This window comes from Barbus barbus (genome assembly GCF_936440315.1).
Source record: "Barbus barbus genome assembly, chromosome: 5".
In the NCBI taxonomy this organism is placed as follows: Eukaryota; Metazoa; Chordata; class Actinopteri; order Cypriniformes; family Cyprinidae; genus Barbus; species Barbus barbus.
In genome coordinates, this window is record NC_136733.1 from 39,819,065 (window position 1) to 39,831,343 (window position 12,279).

General features: G+C 36.7%; 1 protein-coding gene across 2 annotated transcripts in view; it reads left to right on the forward strand.

The window, feature by feature from the left end:
- The window catches only part of LOC306870366 (kremen protein 1-like), a 61,409-nt gene extending 54,091 nt beyond the window's left edge, over positions 1-7,318 (forward strand). The window contains exons 5-10 of one of the 2 annotated variants that reach the window (XM_079417599.1): positions 1,115-1,268; positions 1,409-1,518; positions 1,632-1,854; positions 3,142-3,315; positions 4,909-4,993; positions 5,570-7,065. In XM_079417599.1, the coding sequence (XP_079273725.1) occupies positions 1,115-1,268; positions 1,409-1,518; positions 1,632-1,854; positions 3,142-3,315; positions 4,909-4,993; positions 5,570-5,726 (903 nt within the window). In that variant the 3' untranslated portion in view covers positions 5,727-7,065. Of the gene's footprint in view, positions 1-1,114; positions 1,269-1,408; positions 1,519-1,631; positions 1,855-3,141; positions 3,358-4,908; positions 4,994-5,569 lie in introns of both variants that reach the window. The other variant, XM_079417598.1, reaches the window with a different exon arrangement.
- Positions 7,319-12,279: the final 4,961 nt, after the last annotated feature.

Genomic DNA, 12,279 nt, shown 5'->3' on the forward strand with positions numbered 1-12,279 from the left:
CTCATTATGTGGGAATCTCACAAACAGACATATTTTATCCCAAAAACAAAAGACAAAAAATGAGAAATTATATTTTGCGCAAGGTATAAATTTATACAAACTTAAAGGGATAGTTCACCCAAAAGTGAAGATTCTGTCATCATTTATTCCCTCTCAAGATGTTCCAAAGCTTGTGTGTTCAACAGAAGAAATTAATTTATACAGGGTTGAAACCACTTAAGGGTGAGTAAATGATTACAGGATTTTAATTTTTTGGGTGAACTACACTGCAAAAAAATATTTTTGTCTTGTTTTCCAGTATAAATATCTAAACGTTTTTGAATCAAGAAGCATTCACTTGATAAGTAAAATGACTTAAGATAAGCAAAAAAGAAAGAAGAAATAAAGAAGAAGCAAAAATATCTGCCAATGGAGTAAGAACAATGATCTTAATTCAAAGGCTAAACAGGAATATTTTTCTTGCCCCAAAAACGAACAAAAGTTTGATATTTGTTTCAGAAAACAAGATATATTGTATATATATATATACATAATATAAGTAATTTTACTTGCTACTGTATATTATATTACTTACTACACCTTGATTAAATTTTTTATAGCTATTTATAACTAGAAAACAAAACAAAAATACTAAGAATTTTTTTTTTTCAATTCAAGTTTATTTGTATAGCTTTTCACGAAACAAATTATTGCAAAGCAGCTTTACAGAGAATTTAAGTTTCTATTTTAAAGTTTCTACATTATATTTAGTAGTAGCCTATCAGTGGTGACGTCAAGTTGATATCCATATTTTGCAGTGTATCCCTTTAAAAAAGCTTGAACTAAAAATAAAATGAAAATATAAAAACTGATTCAAAATAATAAACATATATATTTTTTAAATGTGTATTAATATACATGCTTAAAAAGTATCTTTTCCCTGGAATAGTGATTTTTGTCCTGCCTTAATCTATTTTTTCACACTTAAATAAAAAAGAATGAATATTTGTTCTAGATGTAATCATGTGCATCTGTTTGCGTGGGAAGAAGTCAATAATATATATTGTATTTGGCTGGATTGCACTGGCGTGACAGAATTATGATTCCTGATCATTTGTGGATTTTTTTCTTTCAGCTCGCCGGTATGGAATCAGGCTATGCTTGTTTCTGTGGCAACGACATTGATTACCATCGTCACGGTGACGCTCCGAGCACAGAGTGTAACCATGTGTGTTTTGGAGATCACACTCAGCCATGTGGAGGCGACGGACGCGTCATAGTCTTCGACAGTACGTTTTTTATAGTCTTATTATCTGTGCAAAGGATGCTGATGATCGCCTCATCCTCACAAATCTAGTTAAAACCCTGTCATTTAGCCTCTTCCTTTCATTATCTAGTAAAAGCTGAAGCTGTCACTTTTCTCTAATAGCAAAAGTAGGTGCTTGTGGGGGAAACTACACATCGCCCTCCGCAGTGATCTACTCTCCTGATTTCCCGGACAAATACAAACCTGGCAGGGTCTGCTACTGGACCATTCAGGTACAATTAATGCTTTAATATCTTAAAGGAGAGCGGGCTTGCCCGAGCCAAAACTCATAATGTGTACCTGGCATACTGATAGCTGTCTCGTCTTTGTCATGTCGCTCTTCCAGGTTCCAGGTGCTTCTGTCATTCTGTTCAACTTTACTTTCTTCAATATCGTGGATCAGACTGATATGGTGGAGCTGTTGGATGGCTTCTCCAATCAGGTGGTGGCGCGATTTGATGGCCGCAATCCACCGCGGGACATCGTGAACATCACTGCAGACTTCGTCGTTTTGTATTTTTACTCCGACAGGACAAATGAGGCGCAAGGATTTTCTGTTCTTTATCATGGTGAGGCTTTCTTTTGAGTTAACATTTGACTCTCTGCTTATATACAGGACGCTCATGTCCCTGCAGATGTTACGCAAAAAAAGTGTGTGAAAATATTATACTGCTGTTTTTATTTTAGTCGTTGTAATTAATACATTTATTCAGCAAGGATGCATTAAACTGATATATATATATATATATATATATATATATATATATATATTCATGAGCAGCAAATCAGCATATTAGAATGATTTCTGAAAGATCATGTGAGACTGAAGTCTGGAGTAATTATACAGAAATTTCAGCATTTCCATTTTTTTAATATATTAAAATAGAAAACAGTAATTTTCTATTTAAAACTAATTTAGTCATTTAAAAATACTTTCTTACAATATTTTTGCTCTCTGTTTGATCAAATGAATGCATCTAAAATAACAGTTTCTTTTGTTTGGTGAGCATAATATATTTTTGATAACACTTTACTTAAACCCTTTATATATAATGCATAATAAAAGTAGTTTTTTATGCATTGAATATGGCTTGCAATGCACCTTATAATGCATTATACAGTCTCATGAAGAATTGTAACCACATTATAACACTTATCAATTCATTGTTACACTATGCATTTTAATTTTGGTTATAATTATTTACGTCAAGATATAATGAATTACAACGCACATTATTAATAATTATAATGCCTTATACTCTTTAATATAACCCTTTATAATGCATTATACATAAAGGCTTTTAAAAAAACAACGTATTTTGTTGACTATTGCAACTACACTAGTATATAGATGGCCTAAAAACAGACTAAAACAACGTCAGTGTTTATGACTTTAGAATGAAATTGTCAAAAATAGTCATAAAAATAAATAAATGAAAGCCAAATACGTCTAAGCAGTGCTTTTTGTCATATCTAGACAATTTTCAACTTTGTGTTGTGTTGTTTTGGGAGGCAGAGTTCAATAACCACAATTTGAGGAAGAATAAAGTGGGAAGGATGAAATAGAAAAAGTTTTTTTCGAAAGAAAAGGTCAGCAAAGCAAATTGGCTTTCAGTATTCACAGAACCTTTTTCCCCTGCAGGCAGAGTTTGATTCAAACGCCACATACTGCGTTTATATCTGCGTCTGCAACGCTGAATGAAAGATGTAATGTTATTTTGAAAGAGCTGAGAAATCTCTCTCCGTTATGTCCGGGGCGGGGGCGTCAAAAGAGACGTTATGAATGTTAATCAAATGATGCATATCTTATTTTTGGGGTTTTATTTGTGTTTCATTTGCTGATAATTTCCCCACAGCTTTAAGTAATCAAGCCGTCACACCTCTGGAGGAGGATGACGATGGTGATGAAGAGGACACCAGTACAGTACAGCCGCATACGGGAAGCACTACAGCAAAATCAAACACCAGTCAGAATGGAAAATCCTCCCTCCGGTACTATGTAATCACATCAAGTCCTGCAAACATGCCAGGTCAGTGGCATGAACCGGGCCGGACCGCGGGCCACAGCACCAGTATGTGTCCAGTTCTCTTCATTACGCTTCACTTCTGCTCCTTTTACTTCTTTCCTTACTTATTTCTCATCCTCAATAGTAGTTTACTAGATATCATTCATACTAGTCACAGTCTAGTCAATTTCACTGCATATGTTATAAAAGTTAATAAAGTCCACTGCTGTAACCATACTTTCTGGCGAAATGCCTAAAATTTATATTTTTATATTCAATACACATCTTTTTATATATGCTCAGAAATCTGTTGCATAAGACTGACATGACGTTATGAATATGAAGGTTTTTTATGCATGTTTATGTCATTAAGTGTCATTCGCTCAGTTATGTCATTTTTAATGCAAAGATGACATTGTTTGAGATGTCTTTGTATAGGGTTAGGGGTAAGGGTAGGGTTAGGTCAAATAATGTCATCTTTGCATTTAAAGTGACATAACTGAGCGAATGGCATAATTGTCATAAACATGCATAAAACCATATGTGTCATGTCAGTCTTATGCACACCCCTTCAAGTAAAGTGTTACCGGAACAATTATGAGGAGGAATTTTACTCTAAGAAAATTCAGTTTGAAATGAATGCGGATTGTTTGAACTTTCTATTAATCTTTCTATTTGTCTTACTGAGTGAGCAGAGTTCATTTGATAAATGTTTTTTTTTTATGTATATACTGGATATCAGGGCTGTCCAAACTCGGTCCTGGAGGGCCGGTGTCCTGCAGAGTTTAGCTCCAACCCCAATTAAACACACCTGAAGCAGCTAATCAAGCTCTTACTAGACGTACTAGAAACGTCCATGCAGGTGTGTTGAGGCAAGTTGGAGCTAAACTCTGCAGGACCGAGTTTGGACAGCCCTGCTGTATATGAAGCATGCCACAGGGCAAATTCTGCTATTAAAGCTTAAATCAGAAATAATATTGAACATTAAAAATCACTAAACTTAGTCTAATAACACAGTCTTTAGGCAACCTAATGGCCAACTAAAATTATAACAATATTCACAATGTTGCTTCATTTTATATTGCCAAGAACTGACTTTTTTATTGTTTATGTTTATGTTGTTATTAAAGTCATGTTTGCCCGTTCCTGCCTCCTTCTTTCTTGACATGTCTTGAACTTTGTAACATACATTTACATACATTTTCCTTTTCATCCCGGTGACCCATTTTTTTCTTTTCTTTTGTTTGTGAGACCCAAAGGTACCAGTATGGACCCTTTAGGTGCAAAGGTGCACCTTTTAAAAAGCTTTTGTTCCTTTTGTCTGACAGTGCATTACCCACCACTGTAAAAAAAAAAAAAAAAAGATTATGGAAGAGATCCCATATGAATTCATAATGATTTCATGGTAGTAACATTACTTTTAATTTCAGAGCTGGGGAAATGGTTAATAATTTTTTTATTTATAATTGGCTTTTCAATTTTAGCTTATGTTAGCTCTGTGTTTTGCATTTCCATAACCATCCACTCTTTACACTCTAGTTACTCGAGTTCAGTACAGCTGTAATGATGATGCTGCATTAGCTTTACTGTCACTAATAAACATGTTGTGTTTTACAGCGTGGACCATCTACGCATTAGCTGCTCTGCTAACGCTAACAGTCATAGCCATGGTGGCTAAGCTGCTCCTGCATCTTACTGTAAAGTAAGTACGCATGCTGTAAAACGAGCATGTTCTTCAGTTTGAGGTGCTAATATGATGCTGATTGATTTAACTATCTCCTCTTCCCCATCCCTGCTGAAAAATGATAGACACCATCACACAATTTGTAATGGTTTTACTGGTTATAATGGGACTTGTATTGGTTTTAATGGAAACTGTAATGGCCCCCGTGGGTTTCTACTGGTAATTGGTCGCCTTGTATTGGTGGCTTGTTAAAACCACTAAAACATGTCCCAAATCACACTACAGAAGACCATTTTTAATGGTTTTAATGGTTAAAAGTTGATGGTTTGTAGTGGAAACCATTAGAATTTTCTGTGATGGTTTCTATTGATTTTTTAGCAGGGATAGGAGGCTTTGCAGGTAAAGGAGAGTCACGCTTTGATTTGCTACTTTATGTGTACGCCGTTGGCAGATTTATAGCGTCCATTTTGCTGTTAATGGACATTTTGCATGTCATTTGGTTTTACCGGATGTTTTGTAGCATGCATAAAAGTTTGATTTGAATCAACTCGCTCTCGGTCCTTATCTGCTTTTTGCATCTGTCTTCCCTCTCAGATCCCCATCCATCCCGTCAATCAGCGGGTCGGATTCGTGCGCGCAGAGCACCACGTCTGAACCATGGATCATCTTCTACAGACCTTCCACCATCTCTCTGTTTAAGAAGAAACTCAAGAACCACCATGGAGACCTCAGCCCTCTCGTGGGAAACTAACCTCACCGCCTCTGACCTCTACGGCTGCTTTAGCCCCTAAAGGATACACACACTATACGCAATGCTGGTCTTCTGCTGCTGGATCCATGCACAGGGCCCAGCCTACATGTGCCAATCAGTTGTTGGTAAGAAACTGTGCAAAAAGAGCTCGCGCTTACTCTCAATTTGCATCTTAACCAATCACAAATCTTGTGACAGGTGCACATATGCACCGGGCGATTTGATTAGCAAAAGAGTGCTGGGATGCTTCTGTTGCCACAGACCAAAGCGAACAAGTGACCATTGCTGAAAAATGGATGTGGTGCTTTCACAGAAGCGATCAGCCGTCTGCATTAGAGACTCTCTGTGGAGCGCACTGAAAGACAAAACCACTTACGTAACCACAATAATGCCACGGTACCCAACCAGCCCCTGTGGAGGAGAGATACCATTCAGTTTCGCTCGCTTTTTAACCTCTAATGTAGGTCACCTGTTGTTGAGGAGCACAGAACTCCTTTCTTCAGATGTAAGAGAGCTGGCTGAACCAGCGGAGGATTGATGTCACAATCATGTCGAGAGCAATTTGGACTCCACAAGAAAGCCTCGAGAGAGAGGTGGACGGCGCAGAACCAAAGCCTGAAATTGCTACAAGTTGGGCAATGTTCAAAACGAGCTGACATCCCTGTGGACCTCACTTTCGTCTCTTGTCGTTTGCGGTGGGTTTTGATCTTTCTGCATTGCCTTTAAGTGCCTTCGGGACTGAAAAAAACCCTCTTTTGTCTGTCTTCTAAGCTGTCACAATGTCTCGATGATGTAAACACGCATTGATCCTTCGGAGCATTGAATTGCAAATGAGAATACGCACTAAGGATGTGTTTTTCTTCATGGGGATTCTCGAGATAAATGTAGTCCTGTGGGTGTCATTGGGCATATTATTCTGGTCAGGTTTTCGACTTGAGCAAGAGAAGCATTGTGATGAACATTGTGTAATTCTGTGTGGGAACAATCGAACGTCATCCCCTTTCATTTCACTCTCCAACAGAGGCAGTGGTGAAATTCTTCCAAAACAATTTACTCTTTCTCCCCCTTCACCACAACTTGAGCTTTCACATTCTGAAGCACTTTTCCAGCCGGCAGAAAACCATGCGGATCACTGCACTCCTAGCTGTGAGGATTGAGGACGCTTCCTAAAAGGGAATGTGCAAACTGGTTAAAAAGGGATAGTTGGCCCAAAAATGTCAGCATTTTGTCAGCATTTACTCGCCCTCGTGTCGTTCCAAACCTGACTTTCTTGGAACGCAAAATAAGATATTTTGAAGAATGGTTAACATGATCCATACATGTCATTGAAAGTCAGAGGAAAAAAAAAAAAAAACACTGTGCATCATTCATGAAATATTTTTTTTGTGTGTAAATTGTTCATAAAACCGCTCTGACGCATTCCCAAAAGTTTTTGCATTTGCATTGAAAAAACCTGCTCCCAACCATGCATAAAACCTTAACCTTAGTTTCCAGTTTATTATCGATTATTCTGAGAACCAGTAGTATTTGTCCCCAGGCCGAAGACTTTTACTGAATAATTTGTCAATTATAAAAATAACAATTATTCAATTAAAAATATAAATTTAAAAAGTACATCATAACTGTTTCATTTTTAGTAGCACTTTATTGAAAGCCTATAATGCATTATAAAGGGTTATAAAAGGGTATAATGCATTATAATTATGCATAATGTGCGTTGTAATGCATTGCATCTTGTTGTAAATAATCAAAACCAAATTTAAAATGCATAGTGTTATAATGAATTGATAAGTGTTATAATGTATTAACTGTGGTTACAATTATTCATGAGATTGTACAGTGCATTAAGGTGCATTACAAGGCATAATTAATGCATTAAAACCACTTTTATAATGCATTATACATAAAGGCTTTAAGTAAAGAGTTTCCACATTTTTAATGACATATTTCAAGGCAGAGTTGTAGTTATTAGTCTCTTATTGGCTTGATTAACCAAGCTCTCCATAATACAAACAAAAAAAGTCCTATAAGTATTATACAGACACTTCATATTTGGTTTGTAAAATGCTTTTATACATGTTTGAGCTGAGGTTTTGCTACATTTACACCAGCAGGCATCATCAGATTTTGGTGTTTCGAGCACTTCATAAAAAGTGAATCATTTTGTGAAGCAATTGGTTTAGAAGCTTTGCTTCTCCCAACACTTATTGGCACACGTTTTACTATTGATCTGAGGTTTACAGGACATTTCTGAATTCGGAGGAGACTTTATGGGAATGTCCATTTTACATGCAAATTACTCAGAATTTACACTATTTATGAATGTTTCATGAATGAGGCCCATTGTACCCAAACCCCCTTCGTTATATGGACAAAAAAAGTGAGTAAATGATGACAGAATTGTTTTTTTTTTTTCAACCATCCTGTTGAGTGTCACAACATGTAGCTTGCAGTTCACAGCACTTGCACAGCCATCAGTCACAGGTCAACAGTTTTATATTTAGTTCTGTGTGTAGTACTTCATGTAAGTTTTAGTAATATTGTAAAAGGCCTTCGTTTAAAAATCGTTTTGAGAACATTCACATGGGTGATCATCATTGCCATGTTTGTGGGTACGTCAATAATGCCACACTTACTGTCAAAAACGCTTTAACAGTCACTATACATTATGCACTTTATTACCGAAGTACTTATCCTGTGTAATGGTTTATGCACAACCAAAAGCATTTTTTATCTTACTTAAAAAAAAAAGATTATATCTCAGATTGCATCTTTTGAAAATCAATATAATGTATAACAAAACAAATCTGTAAAAAAAGCCTCAGTTATGCAATCCGCCCATCCAATTCAAGCGCAAAGATCTGTTTTTTTCTCAATCCAAACGTATTTGTCTGACCTGATGCTGTATTTTGGTCTGCAGTCTGTTAATTATTGCATACTTCGTCATACTCTTAGCTGTGCAGTGCCCGCGGCTGCCCATGCATACTAAAGTGTCACCGGTCACAGAAAGAGAGAGACAAACCCAAAGTGACAGGTTAAATCCAACAAGGTCATATTCGTCTGGAAAGGCTGGTGAATAATGCAGAAACCAGGCATCCATTTAGATCGCGAAGCCCGAATGCCATAGCACTTTTACCAGTGGAAAAAGTGTCATATCCTTCTGTGGTCTATCACAATGTCAGTGGGCTTTCCTTCTGAGAAACCAAGATAGGAATCCCTCCCGTTTTGGGAAAGGGTGCTTCCAGGGATTATATATATATATATATATATATATAAAAGATGTTGTTTTCATTTAATTGTAAATAAAATAGTGAGAATTTTAATTTATGCCATAAATTATTGTTATTTTGGATGTAAAATGGGATATAATCTATCTTTTGTATAAGTACCTTTGTAGTGTTTATTTAATGTGTCCTGAGTGCAAAAATAAATATGCATGTTTCTTATGCCTGTCGTGTTTGCTTTGTACACCATGAGATGTCACTAATGCCCTTTTTATTAATGATGACATGCAATCATTTACATAGAGCAGAGAGGGAATTTGCAATTAAAATTAGATACTTCATTTGCTTGCACTATGACCAAAGTTCACACACAACCACAGCATTCTATTGAAAGATATGACAAAAAAAGGGAAATATGCAAACAAGCATGCATTGGAAAACTAGACAGACCTCCAAAACACTAACATCTGCTGAAGAGGAAAAAAGTGAAGGAAGGAAGAAATTCAGCTCTGATGTTTTCTGCGTTGCTCAAATGCTTATCAGATCAAATGACTACCAGACGCAGAGTAGATGCACAAACAAAGCCTGTATTACAGGCCCCATGTGTAAGCCATTTCCCCCTGTGTGTGTGTGTGTGGGGCCCACCTGCAGATGTTTGTGGTATGTGAGGTGAACACATTCACAATGTATTGCAATACAATACAATTGTGAATCAGAAAAGAAATATAATTTATCAATGAGGTTTGTTACTGAGCTGTTTAAATGATGCACTCAGAGCTAATTTCTAGTGCATGAATTAAATGTGTAGCGATTTGTCTGATTACCCCATAAACCCCATCAGCCTTCATTCATTAAAAAAACACATATAATAGTCAAGTCAAGTCACCTTTATTTATATAGCGCTTTTAACAATGTGAATTGTATCAAAGCAACAGCACAATATCAAAAAAAGGAAAATAGTGTGCCAATAATGTAAAATGAAAAGATTAAAAAAGATTTTCAGTTAAAGGCATTTCATTATTGAATTCAGTGATGTCATCGTCCAGCTCAGTTCAGTTTAAATAAATATCTGTGCAATCAGGTCGACGATATCACTGGAAATGAAGTGTCCCCAACTAAGCAAGCCAGAGGCGACAGCGGCAAGGAACCAAAACTCCATCAGAGACAGAATGGAGAATAAAAACTTGGGAGAAACCAGGCTCAGTCGGGGGGGCCAAATGAACCAGCAGTTCAACTCAAACTGCAGCAAAGTCAGATTGTAAGGGCTCAACTGGTTCTCTGGCGATCATCTCGGTGTCCTGGTCTCCGCTGATGTTCAGGGCTGTAGAGGTCGTCTCTAGGTGCTGATCCACCATCTGATCTGGATACGGACCGGATCGGGTGGCTACGGTGACTGGGGATATGTCCCCGGGGCTCATCCAGGTGTCCGGCCTCCGCCGACGATCAGGGCCACATACATCATCTCCCGGCGCCGATCCACCATCTGATCCGGACATGGACTGAGAAACAAAATAGAAACAGACAAATATTAGCGTAGATGCCATTCTTCTTATGATGTAACGAGTACATTGTGTGTTATGGGAAGTGTTCCCGGTTCCGGTTGATCTAGTTAATGCAGTCTAACAATCCTTTAACGGATTTGAATAATAGAAGTGTATTAGTGTGTTATGTGTAAGCCAGGTTAAAGAAATGTGTCTTTAATCTAGATTTAAACTGACAGAGTGTGTCTGCCTCCCGAACAGTGTTAGGTAGATTGTTCCAGAGTTTGGGCGCTAAATAGAAAAAGGATCTCCCGCCCGCAGTTGATTATGATATTCTAGGTATTATCACATGGCCAGAGTTTTGAGATCACAGCGGACGTGGAGGACTATAATGTGATAAGAGCTCGCTCAAATACTGAGGAGCTAAACTATTCAGGGCTTTATAGGTAATTAGCAAGATTTTAAAATGTAAACAATGTTTAATAGGGAGCCAGTGCAGTGTTGACAGAACCGGGCTAATGTGGTCATACTTCCTGGTTTTAGTAAGAACTCTAGCTGCTGCATTTTGAACCAGCTGGAGTTTGTTTATTAAACGTACAGAACAACCACCCAATAAAGCATTACAATAATCTAGCCTCGAGGTCATAAACGCATGAACTAGCATTTCTGCATTTGACGTTGAGAGCATAGGTCGCAATTTAGATATGTTTTTGAGATGGAAAAACGCAGTTATACAGATGCTAGAAGCATGGCTTTCAAATGAAAGATTGCTATCAAACAGCACACCTAGGTTCCTAACTGATGAAGAAGAATTGACAGAGCCACCGTCAATTATAATTTATATAATAAAGAAAGGCAAACAAGCAGTTCGTCATTCATTTACATTATGCAGAGTTTAGTCTAAAGCGCTGCAGTGTTGCAGCATGAGTATGAATCCTATAGTGCCCTCTACTGGTAGGAGCCACTTAACACATAGTTTATTGTCATTTCTCTTCTGAATGACACTTAAACAGTAGAAAGTGATATTAAAAATTAATTGCTAATGGCTAAATTATATGATACTTCAAGCAGTTTCAGTAAATAAATCAAGGAAAAACAGAAAAGAAAAAGTAATAGAGTTAGAAATACAGAAATATATATAAATAAATCGCTCTGCCTAACAAACCATTCAAACACATCTAAACACATTAAAAAATAATAAAATATCAAATACAGTTCATGTAATTTTTCCACTTCTTTTTACAACAATTTAGTGTATCTACACGACAAAAAATATGTATAATATATGTGACCCTGGAGCACAAAACCAGTCTCAAGTAGCAGGGGTATAGCCAACAATACACTGTATGGGTCAAAATTATCCTTTTTTTTTATTATTCCAAAAATCATTAGGATATTAAGTAAAGATAATGTTCCATGAAGATATTTTGTAAATTTCCAACTGTAAATATATCAAAACTTAATTTTTTATTAGTAATATGCATTGCTAAGAACTTCATTTGGACAATTTTAAAGATGATTTTCTCAATATTTTGATTTTTTTGCATCCCCAGATTTTCAAATAGTTGTATCTCGACCAAATATTGTCCTAACAAACCATACATCAATGGAAATATTATTTATTCAGCTTTCAGATGATGTCTAAAACTCAATTTGGAAAAAATGACACTTAAGACTGGTTTTGTGTCCCAGGGTCACATATAATAATGTTTTGCATTACCCTATAATCCTACAGTAAACAATCCCATCCTCACAGGAAAAAGCTTTCACTGCATAACACACACACACACACACAAAATTAAAAATCCGCCGGAACTACAACTCGTCGCGGGTTTATGATGCGGGTGT